This window comes from Lipotes vexillifer, unplaced genomic scaffold, assembly GCF_000442215.2.
Source record: "Lipotes vexillifer unplaced genomic scaffold, Lipotes_vexillifer_v1.1 scaffold916, whole genome shotgun sequence".
Lineage (NCBI taxonomy): Eukaryota > Metazoa > Chordata > Mammalia > Artiodactyla > Lipotidae > Lipotes > Lipotes vexillifer.
In genome coordinates, this window is record NW_006798383.1 from 2,614,648 (window position 1) to 2,632,959 (window position 18,312).

The 18,312-nt window shown below is 53.8% G+C and overlaps 2 protein-coding genes across 3 annotated transcripts; one reads left to right on the forward strand and one right to left on the reverse strand.

Annotated features, from left to right (window-relative positions):
- The first annotated feature begins 130 nt into the window (after nt 1-130).
- On the forward strand, nt 131-2,780 carry ELOVL3 (ELOVL fatty acid elongase 3). Its single transcript, XM_007470393.1, is given in 5 exon segments — nt 131-231; nt 1,175-1,306; nt 1,944-2,095; nt 2,352-2,611; nt 2,613-2,780. Coding segments are annotated over 5 exon segments (813 nt in total).
- Nucleotides 2,781-3,649: 869 nt separating this feature from the next.
- Nucleotides 3,650-14,985, reverse strand: PITX3 (paired like homeodomain 3). 2 transcript variants are annotated; one of them, XM_007470394.1, is made up of 5 exons: nt 14,805-14,985; nt 13,165-13,284; nt 5,768-5,897; nt 5,393-5,595; nt 3,650-4,834 (listed from the first exon to the last, which is right to left on the reverse strand). In XM_007470394.1, exons 3-5 carry the CDS (start codon nt 5,883-5,885, stop codon nt 4,247-4,249), a joined length of 909 nt encoding a protein of 302 aa, XP_007470456.1. In that variant the 5' UTR covers nt 5,886-5,897; nt 13,165-13,284; nt 14,805-14,985; the 3' UTR covers nt 3,650-4,246. The 2 variants fall into 2 exon arrangements, with proteins under 2 accessions (XP_007470456.1, XP_007470457.1); XM_007470395.1 differs by lacking the exon at nt 13,165-13,284 and having other exon boundaries at nt 3,919-4,834; nt 14,805-14,959.
- Nucleotides 14,986-18,312: the final 3,327 nt, after the last annotated feature.

Here is an 18,312-nt window from a genome sequence, read left to right on the forward strand (position 1 = left end):
CTCTTCGGCTTGCCGCCTAGTTCCTTGGGTTCTGGGTCTAGTCAGTCCTGCCCCAAGGTTCGCTCCATCCTCGGTCCCCTAACTCTCGTCCAGCTCCCTAAGCTCCCGACCTCAGCATCTGCAGAACGAAATGGTCACAGCCGTGAATGTTTCAGATGAAGTAGAGCAGATGTTCCAGCCCTACAACGTCGAGCTGTTCCAGGACATAAGGCCCGTTTTGGAGGAGTACTGGTGAGACCTGGAGAAGGGGAAGAGCCGTGTCAGGGGCCCAACTCTGATGACTGCTATTTGGGGGGATTGGTGGAAGAGTGGGAGGGCGATACACAGAATACCCACAGTGATTTTGCTAAAGAGCAAAGGTATCGGGCTCCCCAGTACTGGCTTCACGTACCCGTTGTCCAAGGCGCAGGTAGTGTGGCACCTCAGAGAGGTTAGGTCTGGAAGAAAGGAAGGCAGAAATAAGAGGATGGGGTGAGGAATGTGGGGGGAGACAGAAACCAAGAGGAAAGAGCGTTGTGAGAACTGGTCTCTGAAGAATGGAGTTGATCTGAACTCCTACTCGGACCCACCTTATAGATGACTCTCCATCCTTTGTGGCCGCATGTGTGCGCATGCATGCATAGTGCTGGCACCCGGGGACAGCCTTCCCTTCACAGTTATCATCTTGTTCCTCAAATGCTCCATCATCCCTGCTGTGGAGAAGGAGACAAAATCTAGATACTCTTTCAAAATTTCCTCGGGCTTTGCCCAAGAGCTCCTCAGAGGTGTTTGTGGGTTGACTTTGTGCTCCAATTTGCCATGACCCAACCAGGCAGAAGCTGTTGCCACATTCTTCTTACACCACAGTCCTGGGTTGCTTCTAGGCATGGGTCAGCAGCTGTCACCCACTCCCAACCCCATTGAGAGAGCAGTAATCACAGAAACCTTGGACATAGCCCCTGCCCTGTGCTAGGTACTTTATATATATTAACACTCAGGAGAGGAGTGGTATTCCCCTCTTACAAAATAAGGGGAATCTAATGCTCAGAAAACTAAGTAGTTTTTCCAATGTCACACAGCTAGTAAATGGCAGAAGTAGGACTCCAACCCAGAACACTCACCTGAAGATATGAGTGGGCATTCCTCTAACCAGCACCTACCCATAAGCCCATCCCCTCTCCCTTCTGCCTGCAAGGGCAACCTCATTCACCATAGCTCTGATCTACCTGCTGCTCATCTTTGTGGGGCAGAGCTACATGAAGGCACGGAAGGGCTTCAACCTGCAGGGACCTCTCATCCTTTGGTCATTCTGCCTTGCAATCTTCAGGTAAGACCCCCCCCTCCACAACCCATCTTATAGACCCTAGACCCACATTCTATCCCTAAAAACTTTCTAGAAACCTCAATTGTATCAACTCCCCAAGTTGCCCCCTAACTCTCTCCCTATCCCATTCTCTCAGCTCTAACTCTCTCCTCAGGTTCCACCCTCCTCCCATATTCCCCTGTTTTCCTTCTCCAGTCCCGGAACTGGCCGTCTCTGCTCTCTCACAAGTTCTCTTGTGCTCATGGAGTCTTGATACTTCCAACATTTTCCCCAGCCTCTAATACTCTCTGCATCTAATACCCTCTCCCAAGACCTCCCAATAACTTCCCCAGCCCCTTCTTCCCATATTCCGCCCCCCCAAACTCCTTCAATCACCCCCCATCCTGCCACCCATCTCCTCCCATCCCATGAGCCCTATTCCCTAATTCAACTTTCAGTCCCAACCTCCAGCACTCTCTGGTCCTTCCCTAGCCTTCATGTCTTCTAGATTACTGGTTGGCTCTACCAGGTTGGCCACAGGATCTCAGAAGCTGTGACCCATCCCCTATGGAGGGTGGAGAGGTGGTGGAAGTTGACCAGGTGAAGCGTGGATTGATGCCTGGGAATGACCCTTATACCCTTTTCCTCTGTCCCATTTCAGTATCCTTGGGGCAGTGAGGACATGGGGCTATATGGGGACCGTGCTACTTAGGGGGGGCCTAAAGAAAACTGTATGCTTCTTCATCTTCACCGATAATCCCAGAATCAAATTCTGATCCTGCCTCTCTGTTCTCAGCAAGATCATTGAACTTGGTGAGTGGCAAGGCTTTGTCTCTCTGGTGTCCAGTCAACTGCACCCCTCCTCAGGGCCCCCCCCTTACCCATCACATGGAAAGTCCCTTCCCCACCCCTGGGTCCTAACAACACCTCTCACCCAAGCCCCTCCTTAGATTCTCTGCCACAAAGACCCCTCTCCCTGCCCTGACAATTCCCCATATGCCCCCATGTCCAATGCGGAGCGTGGTCCCAACACTGGGTGGTATGCCAGCTATGACTCCCCATCTCCCAGGAGACACGGCCTTCATCATCCTGTATAAGCGGCCACTCATCTTTGTGCACTGGTACCGCCACAGCACAGAGCTAGTGTACAAGAGCTTTGGATACAAGAACAAGGTGGCCGCAGGCGGCTGGTTCATGACCATGAACTACGGTGTACATGCCATCATGTACACCTACTATACTCTGAAGGCTGCCAAAGTAAAGCCCCCCAGGAGGTTTCCCATGCTCATCACCAGCCTGCAAATCCTGCAGATGTTTATGGGAGATGTTTATGGGTATCCTGACTTACATCTGGAGACAGGAACAGGGATGCCATACAACAAAGGAACACCTCTTCTGGTCCTTCATCTTGTATACAACCTATTTCCTCCTCTTTGTCCAGTTCTTCCACCAAAACTATGTAATTACCAAGGTCAAGGCCAAGACCAAGAGCCAGTGAAGGGTTGGAGAAAAGAAGGAGCCCCGAGCTCTCTCCTCCCCAGGGCATTGAGGGGCTGAGCTTAGGTTTGGGAAAATAATTAGGATGCCTTTTCTGCATGGTTTCCCCATGGGATGTGTACCCCAAGGTGGCAGGAGGTTATGACAGTCAAGAAGTGTCACCTCTGGGGTGGGGGTGTGATCTAGTACTTTGCTGTTTCTGTTTTTTTTTTTTTTTCTTTTGCTGTACGCGGGCCTCTCACTGTTGTGGCCTCTCCCGTTGCGGAGCACAGGCTCCAGATGTGCAGGCTCAGAGGCCATGGTTCACGGGCCCAGCCGCTCAGCGGCATGTGGGATCTTCCCGGACCGGGGCACGAACCCGTGTCCTCTGCATCGGCAGGCGGACTCTCAACCACTGTGCCACCAGGGAAGCCCTGTTTCTGTTTTTAATGTGAAGGCCAAACAGTCCCTGGGATGGAGTGGGACTGAGGAGGCTCCCCAGAGCTGAGTGATCTATATTTCCAGAAATCTTTCTTCTTCTTGCTCTATTTTTAAAATTAAAGATTTAAAATTAAAGGTTTTTGGGGTTTGGGGATTTGGAGGACGAAGGGGACTGCTGTGATGGAGGAGGGCTGCTGGCAGTGGGTGAGAAGCTTAAGAGGGTGTGGTGTGTGGAAGGATGAGAGTCACACACAGACACTCAATAAGAATACTAGGCCTGGTAGGCACTTAATAAATGTCTGTTACAGACCAGAAGTTTATTGCTGTTAGAGGCCCAAGCCCCTCATAGGAACAGTGAGAAACAGATGCAGAAAGGTGGAGTAACTTTTTCTAAAGTCATAGGCTTCCTAAGCTGCAGAATTGACATCTTTAAGTAAGCATTCGAGATCAGACCTTCCAGTTATCCTCCATAAGACCACGAGGTGGCGCTGCAGTACCAGCTTTGTCCAAGCCATACACACCTACACACGCACGCACTCATGCGTGCGCCGCTCAGCTCCAGGAATCCCCAGGCTTCCCCGTCTTGGTGATGGTGGCCTGGGGAGGACTGAAGCCCTGGAAGCCTGGACCCCTATCTGTTTCCTGTACACCCAGCTCTCCTTTAGACATGGGGAAGGATAAGGGGAGAAGACTCAACCGCAACTCTGAATCATCAGGCCTTTGACAGTCCGCGCACGTTTATTTATCTTTGAAAACCGGGGAAGGGGAGTCTGGAGAAGGCGGGGTGGACCAAGGGTGAGTTGGCCCCCCGGGGAACTGGTCCCTGTTCCTGGCCTCAGTTCCAGGGGCGCGGACTAAGGGCCCAGTCCACCCCTCAGGCCTGGGAGGGGGAAGACTCTCTCCTGAGCCGGCCGCCTCCCCAAGCCCGACTGCCCCAGCACCCCTCTCAGACCCCGGGGCGGGGGCAAGCCGGGCAAGACGACCCCAGTCCGTAGAGGCCGTAAATTATCGCCCCCGCCCTCAGGGATGATCGACGAGCGGGGCCATTCACACAGGCCGTTCCACTGCGTACTGGCACGGACTGAGGTTGGCGGCCGGGGGCGGCCCGGGCACGGCGGGGTAGCTGAAAGTGGCGTGCTGTTTGGCCTTGAGCCTCAGGCTGGCCAGACTCGAGTTACACGGGTCCCGATATACGTAGGGGGAGGAGGCGGCTGCTGCTGCGGCTGCTGCGGCCGAGGCGTAAGGGCAGGATACTGCCCCGGAGGACACTGCGGCCGGAGCCAGCCCGGGGGGCCCCCCACCTAGGCCCTGCAGGGCCCCGGGCCCTGGCACAGTGCCCGGGGCAGTCGCGGCCGAGGGGACCATGGAGGCGGCGATGGAGCTGGGTGGCGAGAAGACGGGCTGTGAAGCCAGAGGCCCCACGTTGACCGAGTTGAAGGCGAACGGGAAGGTCTTGGCGGCGAGCGGCGGGCCCAGCGCCTTGGGTGGCCAATTGCCGTACGAGTAGCCGGGGTACACCTCCTCGTAGGGCGGCACCAGCCCCCCGAGCGGCGCCGCGAAGCCGCCCTTACACAGCTCCGCCTGCTGGCTGCGCTCGCGCTTTCGCCACTTGGCGCGCCGGTTCTTGAACCACACCTGTGGGCGTGGGAGAAAGGCTGTCAGGGCCCGGCCCTCGCAGTTGGCTGGTGGGTGGGTCGCCCAGGCAGGGGACCAAGCGGGGGCCGGGGGCCGGGCGGAGCATAAGCGAGAGGAGGTGGTGGAGCATAACCACCCCAGAAACGGGAATGGGGTGGTGGAGCAGCCGGTCGGGGTGAGGGAAGAGCTCACGGAGTCAGCGGGCTGAGAAAGAAGCAGTCTGCCGCAGAACTGAGTCGGGGGCGACAGGGCTGCAGGGGTGGGCAGCAGGATCGGGTCTAGGAGAGGTGAAGAGGAGAACCAGAGACAGTGCCAGGGGAGAGGGAACGCGCCGTCTGGAGTGAGAGGGTGCAAGAAGAGCAGAGATTGGAGGCTGGTGGAAAGAAGGCCGTGCGGGCAGGGTCCGGGGCCGGGGGACGTCGGGTGTTGGGTCCGAGGATGGGGCAGGCAGGGCAGAACTACAGGATGCTGGTTCCGAAGCTACTTGCTGAGCGGCCCGCGGGAGGGAGGCCCGGGATGGAGTGAGGGTGGCGGCTCTGGAGGTGGGGGGCGGCGTACCCGCACGCGGGCCTCGGTGAGGTTGGTCCACACGGCGATCTCTTCCCGCGTACTCATGTCGGGGTAGCGGTTCCTCTGGAAGGTCGCCTCCAGCTCCTGCAGCTGCTGGCTGGTGAAGTGCGTGCGCTGCCGCCTCTGCTTCTTCTTAAGCGAGCTATCTTCGGGGGAGCCACCGGGCAGCGAAACCGAGGCCTTCTCCGAGTCTGGGGGCCGGGGTGGGGTCGGTCACAGCGCGTTCTTGCCTGTGCGGATTCCTGGGCTCGGGGACTTCCTCGGCGGGGCCCCTCACTCCCACCTGGGCTTGCACTCCCGGGTCCCACCCTCGTTAGGGATGGAGCTGTTATTTCCCCCACCCCCAGAAGGTGGCGCGCTCACCGCTGTGCTCTTGGCCCTTGCAGCCGTGTTCCGGGATTGGGGGGTGGGGGGTGCCCGCATCTGACAGCGAGAGGGCGGGGCTCCGGGCCTCTGCCTCGCTGAGCAGGCCGAACTCCATGGGGGGAGGACTCTGGAGGGAAGCGAAGACACAGACCTGGTTAATGGGAAGAAAATCTCCGGGTTATCCGGTTCCCAGCAGTGTTTCCCCACTAGTTCTCTGCCACCGACATAAAGCTACCCCTGTGTAGAGTGCCCTAGGATAGAATGGGGAAACAGCAGCCTAAGGGGGGGAGAGGTGTATACTCAAGAGATTTTATACACACTAGACTTTGATTTCTTCAGTGTTGGGCACCTAGAACCCTGCCTGGTACACTGTTGGTGTTCAACAGATATTTATTGAATTAATGAAAACCACACTGTTGCACACCGCATACCATACACCACATACTTAAAAATTAAATTCCCTCTCATACGAGTGCCCAATATCCCCTTAAACTCAAACATGCCTCTCAGCCAGTCACACCTGAGACGCAGTCTGAATCTGTGTTATTCACTCTCCAGTGGGACAGATTTGATTTTGAACCAGGCCTGATATGTCTCCCATAAGGAGAATCACTGCTATCATTTATGAGTACTTACTATGTGTCTTCACCTCATTATCTCTCCCCTCACAAGAATGCATCAATATTAGGTATGATCACCCTTTTTCAAGTGAGGAAACTGAGACTTGAAGTAATAATTAAGGTTAAAGAGCTTGTAAGCAGTGGAGCTGGGATCTGAACCAGGTCTGGGAGATGCCTAAACTGCTTTTCTTTGTTTGCGTTTTCAGACTGTGTTCTTTGGGGCCCTCCTCACAAACCCCCTCAGGGACTGGAACTTAGGGCTAACCTCAGGGATGGAGATCTAGCCTGATCTTACTCAGGTCTACTTCAACTAGGGCAGCCCTGCTTTTGTCTGTTTTGTTTATGCTTTCTGGAGAGATTTCATTTGAAGAAAGTCTTCCAGGATCAAAAACAAGTTTGAAAATCACTCTCTGCTTCTATACCTGCCCAGACACACACTGCACCCTACCAGTCACCACTGTCACGCATGGCTTCTTACTGGCCCACCCCAGGCTGTGGATGTGGGCTTCTTAAAACCCCCTTCCTACCCTTACTCCCTATGCCAAACATTACCTGACATTGCCCAGGAGCCTGCCTGGGTCCCCCTCCAAGTCTCCCCTGCAGGGTCCCCTTTCCTTCTGGCTCTCCCAGGCCCCCTCTGGTGGGGGGAAGGGAAAAGGGCACTAGTGGGGCTCAAGACTCCAGATGCCTCTTGGTCAGAGGAGAACCAAAGGAGGCTGGGGACAGAGAAACAGGGATGAAAAGCTGGGTAGGAGGGGTCCATCTGCCTCCCCATTAACAGGGACTTAATGCAGGCTGTGCAAGGTGGCATTAATGTGGAGGATTAGCCTAGATTGAGACGTGTGTCACTTGGCTGCTCTGAATTTATTAGGAGCCTTTCTCAGGGAGGCGCAGATGGGCAGCGGCCTGTATTTGCACATGGTAATGCCCCCTTCAACCAGCTCAGAGATGACAGCTGTCCCCCCACCTCTCCACCTCTCAAGCTAGATTGGGGATGGGTCAGAGGTCAAGGCAGGAGGTTGAGAAACAGTCCCTGTTCTTTCCACAGGCAGAGAGGACTAGACCTTGGACCCTCTCCTAGGGTTGGAGAAGCAGGGCTGAATGGAACCCCGGGAAGGAAGGAGAGAAGTCAGGCCAGGGGTGGGGCTGCTCTGCTTCCCTCCCCTTCCAGATCTGAGGACTGGAGCCAGAGGCTTAGGGCTGGCCCAATGATGCTCCAATAGAAGGGAGAGGCCATTGGGAAGGACCTGGAGCAGCCTTGACTAGTAGCTCTTCTCAAGTAGCTGGGGAGGCTTAGAACTGAGAGCTGGAAAAAGGGGTGCTCTGAAGTCTCTTCATACCTAAGATGCCCTCAAAATTGCAAACCATGCCTCTGACCTCTCCAGAGGCCCACGGGAGCAAGGCAGAGCTGGGAAAATAGGGACAGTTGGGTTTCCCTGTAGGAAAAGCTGAATCCCACCATTGCCGTTCATCCTTCCAGTCTGCTTTGCCTCCAGACTTCCCACTTTCCAAACTCCCGTTCCACAAGCATTCCATACCTGTGTCTTGGTTTCACCCTTTATTTCAGCAGAGGGAGGCAGGGTGAGGAGAGATAAGGGCCAGAATAAAAGACAATGCTGAGAAAGCAGAGTTCAGGCTGTGTGTTCCCAGAGACAGACAGACACACATGCAGACACACACGGGCCCCAACTCAGACAAAATAAGCACTAGGACTTGGAGCTAGAGGCCTACAAACACACACTCTCCCACATGCGCTCCCACATTCAGGCAGACAGACACACCGTCACACAGTCTCCTCTCTCTGTGACAGGGACAGCTGCCTCGGCTGTTTTGGAGCTAGCCATTATCCTCCCCCTTCCCCTTCCTGGCCCCTTTGAACCTCAGCTCTCAGTCCCAGGAACTAAGGACTCTGTGGGGGAGGAGGAAGTCAAAGGAGCCACGGGAGGGAGTGGTCTATACTCAGCGGCTGCTGGAGAGAGCCTGTTTGGCTGAGTGGGGAGAAGGTATGAGAATGCTGGAAAAAAGAGGATGGGGTAGCACTGGGGCACAGAAACTGACGAGGCCCCTCCTGGGAAAGTAATCTGGTATACCCCAAAGAAACTAGGATTGGAGTCAAAAGATCTGGGTTCACGTCCTGGCTCCCCAACTTACTAGCTGTGTGTCCTTGGCAAATTACCTATCTAGGCATATATTTTCATCTGTAAAAGTGAGATTATAATCCCTTCCCTATCTACCTTCAGTATTGTTACAAGGTTAAAATAAAACATAACATTTAAAAATGGGTAGGGGGCTTCCCTGGTGGTGCAGTGGTTAAGTATCCACCTGCCAATGCAGGGGACACGGGTTCGAGCCCTGGTCCGGGAAGATCCCACGTGCCAGGGGGCAACTAAGCCCGTGAGCCACAACTACTGAGGCCACGTGCCACAACTACTGAAGCCTGTGCGCCTAGAGCCTGTGCTCCGCAACAAGACAAGCCACCGCAATGAGAAGCCCGCGCACTGCAACGAAGACCCAACACAGCCATAACTAACTAACTAAATAAAGTTATTTTAAAAAATGGGTAGGGGTCAAACTCTATCCAAGTTGTTGTTGTTCTTGTTGTTGTTTTCCCCCTCATTCATTGAAATGATGTTTGTTTGGCACCTTCTGTGAGCTGGGCGTTGAGTAAGGCACTCAGGATAGAGTGGTAAATAAGATCTCATTCTTGTCTCTGCCATTGCTTGAGCGGTTCACCTCCCTAGATCCTGTGTCTCCCAGTGAAAAGTTGCTCTGAATAAAGGGAAGCATGCTGCATTTTAGAGAGGGATGCAAGTGTGTGTTGCGAGCTCTCTGTCCTAAACATAAAGGAGGGTCCAGTCAATAAGGAAACAGCCAAATGGGCAGAGTAGCCCAAGCTGGGAGCCACTTTGGGCACCAGTGACTGGTGGTAGAGGAAAGAATAAAGCCTTCAGGCTCTTGGCTGGGTTAGTCATAGCAGAAAGAGGGGGTGTGGCTGAGAAGGGCCCTGCCTGTGGAGCTGAAAAAGCAGGAATACTAATACCAGGCAGGCAACAGAGAGAGCGGGTGGGGGCAGAGGCCTCGAGCAGACTCGTGTCTGGTGGGCTAGTCAGGCAGAGGCTGGGGGCGCCAAGCTGTTGTCTGAGCTGGAGACAGGCTGGCTGAGGATTAAGCTCCCCCAAACTGCTGGAGGTCAGGAAGCTGGGGAGTTGGGACTGCGGCCAGGGACTTCGCCTCACTCAGTGGACAGGGACAGGCAGTAGGTCTGGAAGCCACAGGTTTGGTTGATGCTGGTAGGAAATACCAGGAAGGGCCAAAGAGAGTCAAGAGATAACAGTGGTGCTGAGTCCAGCTCTTGGGGGGGCCTCCTGCCCCACCCCAGCCTTTCCAACACACCCTGCAGGGGGTGCATGGCCCAGGCCCCACTGGTGTCAGGGTGGCAATCCCAGCCCTAGGGAGAATAGAGGGCCTGCAGGTGACCTCTGAGTCTGAGGTACAGCATGGAATTACAGGAAGCTGTCATGGACTGCAGCAAGAACAAAATATCCAAGATAATTAAGGAGGAGATCAGAGACTGTCACAGACCAGTGAGGCCGTAGTGGGGAGGCCATGGTTTCCAAGGGACACAACTCATGGCAAGAAGGCAACTGCCATGTGCACCCACTTTTGTCCTGAAGCCAAAGGGGCAGACCAGAGCCACAGCCAAAGAGCCCCCAAGTAGTTGCAATAATAATACCCAAGGCAGGAGGCACACCCTGGAACTGAAATGGGAGAAAACCTTTTCTTGCATGGGCTGAATGAGAAAGAAGATAAGAGGGGATGGAGTTGTGATGCTGTGGCTCAGCTCAGCAAGCAGCAAGTTGGCGAACAGGTGTAAACCAGGGCCCTAAACTAGGACGGGACCATCCTATAAACCTAAAACTAAAGTGAGGCCCTTAAGTGCACACAGCCTCATGTTCATTAGGGATGCCGAGCACCCACACTGTCTGGTCTGCTGAGCTGCAGTCAGCAAATGAGGGCAAATGAAGACAGCTGTAGACAAGGCTCACAGCTCACAGCCAAGGGGAAACCCTAAGACTCGGGTAGAGGCAACAATGATTTGATGCACTTAATTTATCAAGGGGTAAATCAGGGATCAGAGAAATGGGCCTCCACACCCTTTCCCCCCTTCCCTTCTTCTTTCCTTCAACAAGCATTAGGTGCTAAGACAGATACCCAAGAATGGTAAGGCGCAGACCCTAACTTCTAGGAGCCTACAGTCTAGGGAGGCAAACAGAGCACAGGATGGAATGGTGGTCTGCATGGGCCTGATTCTCAGATCGTGGAAGATCAGAAAGACGGTAGCGCATGTAAGGTGGTATCAAGTTTTGGGGCTCAGAGAACGTAGCACCTGGCTGATCTGGAAATTAGGGAGGCAGAGAAGGGGGCAGAGGCTTCTAAATAACAGAGCAGTAGGTTCAGAGGGTAGCAGGGAGCCTAGCTTGGCCAGGGTATCAGTGTGGGCAATGGGAGATCATCAGAGAAAAATGGTCAGGCTGAGAGGGTGTCCAATGAGGGGCAAGAGGTGGGGGTCCAGGCTTGATACAGTGTAGGCTAGAGCAACTCCAGCTTTTCCACCAAAACAACCCTAAGACTAAGTAAGAGAGAAGATAGTACAGGACACTAGGGGCACAACCTGAAACAGCGGCCGCCAGTATGAAATTTCTTTGATATCTTCAGCCTTATATTAAAAATCAAAGCAAATTTTGCATTCCATTCCATACTTATGTTTGTTTTAATATAAAAAAATATGTTTTCTCTCCAAGAGACATCTTCAAGTGACATCACCACACCAGGAAGATGGGGTTGGCTTAGCCTGCAGTGTCATGCCACTCCCACTCCTATACTGCCCTCTCCCACCTCACCCCCCACTGAGAAGCATTGCTCCCAGCAGTGGGAGTCACTGGAGGCTTGTAGGCGAGGGAGTGACATTAAAGCAGTGTCTTTGGGATCTTTATTTGGCAGTGGTGAGCAGAATGGATTGAGCAGGGGAGAGATAAGAAAGGGGAAACTATGAGAGGTGAAAAGAAGGCTCCAGGGAAGCAAGAGGAGTGGAGACAGTTCTGAAAGCAGCTCTCTCACCCCACTGCCTTTTCTTTTCTGTCCCTATCACTCTTATCATGGGTCCCTGTCAGTGACTAGGGACTAGACACTCTAGATAGTCCCAAAGCTCAGGACCTAGTGGACCCTTCAGGTTAGCTGCCATCTCCCTCCCTCACACTCTAGGAAACATCATTTAGAGTAAATGGAGAAGAAAAGATTTGGGTGGTGTCTTTCTCTTGTGCTCATCCCCAGCTCAGCTCCAGCTTGCCTCCTCTACCCTCCCTTCCTGGACCTGGGTTCTGGGTCCATATTCACATCCTTGAGCGGGAGGCAGGCAGGGATCAGATCAGGATATTTGGTCTGGTGGAGGATCTAAGCATTTGGGGAGCTCCCTGGAACTCTTCTTGGGGAGGGATAGTGGCTGGCATCTGAAGCCTAGGATAGGGTGTCTCATCTGTCATTGAGAATCTTCCCATGACTGGATCACGGATGCTAGCAGGCTGATCTAAGGCTTGAGACACCACCCTTCGAAACGGAGATTCTGTGCTTACAGGGGACCTACAGTTTGGGCATAATAATAGCAATAATGTTTCTTATTTCTGTGGTGCTTCTCCATTTGCAAAGGGCTTTCAAATATATGATTTCGTTTAACTCTTAAAACCACTTTGAATGGTAGGAATGACCATCCCTATTTCACCTCTAAGAAGACAAATTTGTCCACGGTTACACAGATTGAAGAGATTCTAATCCAGTTCTCCTAAGACCAGGGACTGAGCTCTTTCCACTCCTCGCCCCCTCCGCTCCAGCAACCATTTGTAGCTCTGACATGCATCGATCCTTCCAAGCCCTTAAGGATTCCTTTTCTACTTCCTGCCTCTACCACCTCTCTGGAAAAGAGCTCTGGAACTTTGCTGCCCACAGTGTGCCAAGGAACATTTTCCTATTCAACCTGTGCTTGCATCATTCCAGTTCTAAGAGGCCCCCTCATCTCTGGTTTCAGGATTTGGGGAGCAAACAAATCTGCTTATCTAGGCCTTTCCTTATTTTGTGAATTTCCATCCTATCTCACTTTCCAGAGGCCTAAACCTTCAAGTTTGCTCTCTTCAGCAGCCTCTGGCTCCCCCTTCTGCCACCATTCTCTGACCCTTCTCTAGGTCCATGACATTCTCCCTAAGAGCCAGTGACCAGGCATGCACTCAGCTAAATGGCTTTATGCAGGGGCAGGAGGTCTGCCTTTTGTTTCTAGTCATCTTTATTATAATGCCATTGCTTTTTGGCCTTTTTGGCAAAAGTAGAACTTAGGGCTACGGTCTTCAGGTAATGCCTTCCCTATTCCTTTCCTGACTCAGCCTTTCATTTCACCCATAATTTCAGTGGTTTTCAAAGACAATGGGAGCACAAGCCCCTTGAAAAGGGTATCAGAATGTGATGACGGTAACTGGGATATGACTCTATATTTATCAAAAAGGGGAGAGGGACAAAAGAGTTTGGAAAACAATGTTCTAGCTGGTGATAAGTGAATTTAAAAGTAAGGAGTGGAGGTGGGAGTGTGGGGAGGACGTATTATATGTCATTCATGGTTGGAGGGTGAGAAAGGTTGAAACCCACTTGTTTAGATTACTCATTGCTAAACATATTACCCTGCACTTGTCCCCATGAAACCCAGTTGCCAAATGGGCTGTTTTGCTTACTTACATAGACTGGGAGAGTTCTCTCTACTCTGTTCCCTTCAGCTTAACTGGGCTCTGGTTAAAGAGTTGGAGTCAGGATGGGTGGTCATTGTACGGGTCCAAAGAAATCAGGGCCCTCTCCCAGCTGTAGGAAAAGCAAACAGGGTAGTTGGGTAGGGCTGAGACATCCTTCCCAACCAGAGATGGAGGGCAATAAAGTCCCATGTTGGATCCCAGTGTCTGGATTCTGTGTCTCCTTCCTACCTCCTCTCAGCCACCAGAGTGGTGTGGGGATTGGTGGGACTGAGGAAGCAAAAAGGGAAACAAGACCACAGGGTTTGCTTTGCTAAAGGGCTGCAGTTTTCTCTTTGGGCCTGGGCTCCTGCCCACTGTGGGAAAGGAGACTTTAGCCTGCTGACACCCAGGCAGAGTCTGGGGGGTACCTGGTCAGCTGTATTGGAATTAGGGGTTGACTCTGAGTTTGTGAGGGAACTGAAGCTGTCAGGGGCTTGTGCTAGGCTCTTCTTTGCCCTCCCATTGCCCTTTGTGGTTCATTCCTTCCTTTCCTGGTCTTGGTTCCCACTAGCAGTCCCACCATTGGCTCTCTCTCCACAAATTTGGATTCTGGAGGTCCGGGGTGATGCTCAGATCGCATCTAGTCTGGGTTAGAGAGGGAATGTCTCCCGGGCCAGTCCAACCCAAGGCCCGGCTTCAGCCTTTACTCTCACTCCCTGCTCCATGTCCCGCAGCCCCTAAGAGCAGAGACAAGTTTGAAAAGTGTGAGCTGCGATTCTAGGCAACCCACCACAGCAAACACCACCGTACACAAAGCAGCTGGGCAGGCGCTGCGGGGTAAATGGACATGCCACTCGGCCAGGGACATTCTGTCCACCACTGCCCGACACAGCGCCTGCTCCGGAGAGAGCAACCTCGCTGCGCCGGACATTCTGTCAGCCCTGACCCCCGCGCGCCGCGGACATTCCGTCCAATTCCGTGGCTGCCCCAGGTCGGGACCCATCGGGGCCCTGACACCCCAAGCAGACACACCAGACCCGCCGCCTGGTCACTCGGACTACCCAGCCTCGGCCTTGCAGCCCACACAGCGGCCATCTGACCCGGTCGCTGTCCGGTTCTCACAACACGGTTGCTATCCCAACTGCAAAGCAGCTGGGAAGAGAAGCTTGTGCGATTAACGCACCCCTGCTCCCGGTCCCTGGAGTCTGAGACCCAGCCGAGGGGTGTTGGGCACTGCCAACTGCCGCCTTGCTGGGCGCCCGCCGCCAGCTGCCCCCACTGGCCAGGGCCTCGCCAACCCCTTTGGCTCCTTGGCTGTCGGCCCCGCGCCCCCGGATTCCAGGGCGCTTTCTGGTAATGGTTTCCCGACTCTACTCCCTGCTTCGCGGAGCCCCTGTCCTGACCTCATGTCTCCGACTTCTCTTCGGATCCCTCGAGTCTTCCCCTTCTCTGTCCCCCGAGTCCTGGCGCTAAGTTTCCCTTTTTCTAAGTCCTGGCCCCAGGTCTGCAGTCCGCCCTCCCTGTCTCGACCCGTTCCCCAGGCACCGTTCTCCAGTTCAGCAGCCCTAGGTCCCGTTTTAGGGATCCCGAAGTCCGGCCATGGCCCCTCGGCCCCGTGAGCCCCTGTCCCCCGCATGGTCAAGCACTCACAGTGAGTCCCGCAGCAGGCAGACTCCCGGCAGCGGCGGCGGCGGCCGCAGTCTGGAGGGCAAGCAGGGGCCAGAGGCCGGGCACCCGGCCGGGGTGGGGGCCGCCCCCCTGCGCCCGGGCCGCCGCTCCGCTCCGGCGCTCCCGGACTCGCTGGGAGAGAGTAAGCCTCGCCGCGGACTGCCACCCCCCGCTGGCGCCCATTCACTTTATGGCAGTCCAGGGCGCCCCCAGCCCGCCGCTGCGAGCCTCGCGCGTCGGGCCCCGCCCCCTTCCAGCTGCGCTACCGGGGCTCCACCCTTTCCAGCTGTGAATTTTCTGGCCCCGCCTTCAGGGGGGTGGTCCGGCCGGCGCGCCGCCAGGAACCCCGCCCCCTAGCCAATCGGAGGCGCTCCTCAGCAACTGGACCACGCCCCTCCCCACGTGGCTGAAACGGCGCTGCTGAAGAACATTTTGGCAGAACCGGGCGGGCGAGCGTAGAGTGGACCCGGTGTCCCCGCGGAGCCGGGGCCGGTGGGCGGCGAGGTGGGACCAGGCCGCCACACCGAGCGAATTGGAACGGTGCTGGGGGATAGGACCAGGTGGGAGGGCGCACTGGCCGGGAGAGGCCGTGGGGTTTCAGCGCTCACACTTCGTTGCCGCTCAAGTTTCGGCGCTTTTCTCCACTTGTCGCTGTCTGTCTCTCTGCCCTTTTGTCTCTGCTCCAATCCTCCCACGTCTCGCCTTTCTTTCCTCTTTTATTTTCTCCGCCACCACTCTGCTCCTGCTGTTCGTCTCACTCCTCCCTCCCCTGCCACTTCGAAAGACTAATTTCTCTTTCTGATCCTCTTTTTCCTTTTTTCCTTGCATTGTTCTCTCTTCCTCTTCTCGGCTGCGCCCCCACCCCCCCAGCCCCACCCCCACCCCAGCCCTTTTTTCCTCTCCTCCAAGGAAGGTGGCTTCGTGGAGAAATCAGAGTTTGGAGTGCGACAAACTAAAACAGTATTCTAACCCTGCCACCTGCTGCAACATCACTGAGTGACCTTGGACAAGTAACTTAACTATGACTCCCTTACTCCCCCTCCCCCCACAAAATTAAAAGAGGTTCTTGGTTCTCAGGGCTTGGGCTGGGCACTCCTCAGAGGCCTGGGCAAGTTCCCTGTCAGTCTGCACTCTTGTCTCACACAAGCTATGTTCTCCCAGGCTTACCAGGGCTACCTGCTCCTTGGTGATACCAAATTCAGTTCTGTGGGCAAGGTGTGGCCTTGGTGCTTGCAGGTTAGGGAGTTGCAAGGGATAGGACAGATGTCCCAAGCAACATGTGGAGTCAGGCTGGGTTTCTAGGGTGTCCCTGAGGGCCCTAAGCCCTATTATATAATATACTCCTAAGGTGAATCTGACCAGTCATGTCTTTGCTTAAAACCCTTCAGTGGCTCCTGTTTGCCCTCAGGATAAAGGCTAAGCTCCCTTGCATGGCACAGCAGACTTTCAGGACCTGACCCTGTCTTAATCTCCAGTCTCCTAGTGGTTTTCTGCACACCTCTGACAGTAACATATTTCTAACCAGTCTTCATTTTGTCAACTCCTACTCATCCCCCTAAGCTCCACTCAGGCCTCATTCTCTCTGGGAAGCCTTTCCTGAATTCCCACGTTAGCCAGATGTGCAGTCTCTTGCTCCCCCAGCCCTGCTGTGTGTACCTCTATTGCCCCACCCATGATATGGAAGAGATCAGCTTATGTGTTGTCCCCTATGATGCTAAGATTTAGGAGGGCAAGGACCATGTCTTCCTCATCTTTCTATTCCTAGGCATGATGTAGACACTCAGTACTAAAATCTGAGAGGGAGATGTTTTGTCTGGTAAGATGATGGAGGTTAGAAGGGGCTGGGACATTGTCATCTCTCTCCTCCTTATCTCTAACACACAATTCCATTTAGGTTGATTGATTTCTGGAGGTATGTAGGAGTGGAGATAGGGTAGTAGGGAGTTTTGTCCCACTTAGAAGATTTTTCAGTTGGTTATGCAGGACCTCTCAATCTGAGATAAGCCCAGGAGACCAAATCCCAGTTTTCAAATGAAGGTGGAAAATGGCTCAGAGGTGGGGTAGAAAGATGTGCTATGGTGGTTGTATCCTCTGCCCCTGACTCTCATTGGGTGAAAGAGGCAAGATCCTCAGCTGGACCCAGAGATCAGGAGCCCAACATGCAGGTACAGGAAGCTGTTAAGGAGTTCTTCAATTCTGATGTCAGGCCTGATGGTTTCTTGGTATTAGAGGATTCGAGCACGAGGATGGTCTTTGGATGTCTGGTTTTGAGACCACAGTCCTACAGGGTTAGGAATGGAGCTTCCCTGGACTTGAGTCATCCATAAATGGGAGGAAATGGGGAGAGAGTTGGTATCTTTTTTCATTGTCTCCTAGCAGTCTCTTCAGGTCTGCAGGGACACTGGGATTTATTCCAGCAGATGGGCTGGGAATTCCACCATTCAATCTGCAAGGAGAAAACTCATCCTTCTGTCCTCTTTCTACACACTCTCACTTCTAGGTAATTCTAAATATCCTAGCAACCTCTATCATCTTTTGCCAGGGGAGAGGCAACTGGGGGCAGGAGAGTGAAGACTGCGGTGGGTATCTTGGCCTCAGGCCTCTCAGCATTTCTAAGGCTTCAGGAAAGGCTGCAGTTTCCTGTCACTGGTGATGTGGACTAACCTGTGTGATTAGCTTTTTTCTAGGTAGGTAAAGAGTGTCCAAGGCTTAGGGTGATGGTCAGAGCTGGGAGTCACAGTCTGATAAACTAAGGCATAAGAGGTATCGATGGGCAGTGAAAAAGAGAGCTGGACTGGGGGTGAGGACACCTAGGTTTGTTTCTCTGCTCTGTCATTAATTAGCTATACAAATGGTGGGGGCCATCTTTCCATTCTGGGATTCAATTTCCTGCTCTGTAAAATGAAAGGACCTGGATTAGATATCCAAGCTTTCTGTCACCTCCCATTGTCTCTATTTCAGGATGAGAGGAATGGGGCACAAGACATAGAAACAAAGTTGGGATGGGACAGACTCATTTATGAGAAGCCAAACAGGGCAAGCAGACGCGACGGTGGGGGAAGGGAGGTTGGAATAGATTGCTCCCTCCATCCTGGAAAGAGCTCAGAACTGCCTAGAAAGGAAATGATCCCTCAAGGGTCACGGTATTGGCCCAGGTGACTTTAATAGGGAGTGGCGGCGGGCTTGCGCTTAGGGGTAGTAGGGTCGTCCACTCAGGCTCTCAAAAGGGACTCCGCCCCCTTTCCAGCAAGTCGTAGCTTTCTTCCCCATAATGCCCAGCAGACACTGCCAAGCCGTGCACTGCAACCGAACTCTACCTAACTCCACCTCTCCAACTGCCCAGCGCGCTTTCTCCTTTTTTATTGGTTTCTCAGTACTGTCACTCAGAGAGTCCTCATATCCGTTGGTTATTCCCTGCCTACCCTTTTCTTTCTCTTGTAATCTCGCCTCTTTAGGCACTACCCGCCTCCCGAAGCCAATTTCCTTTCTT

Bases quoted from the DNA above. Each gene is read 5' to 3' on its own strand.
- PITX3 (XM_007470394.1), bottom strand. From the start codon at position 5,885: ATGGAGTTCGGCCTGCTCAGCGAGGCAGAGGCCCGGAGCCCCGCCCTC. The intron at 5,596-5,767 runs GTGAGCGCGCCA...CCCGGCCCCCAG, and splicing joins CAAGGGCCAAGAGCACAGCG to ACTCGGAGAAGGCCTCGGTT. The intron at 4,835-5,392 runs GTACGCCGCCCC...CCACGCCCACAG, and splicing joins TCACCGAGGCCCGCGTGCGG to GTGTGGTTCAAGAACCGGCG.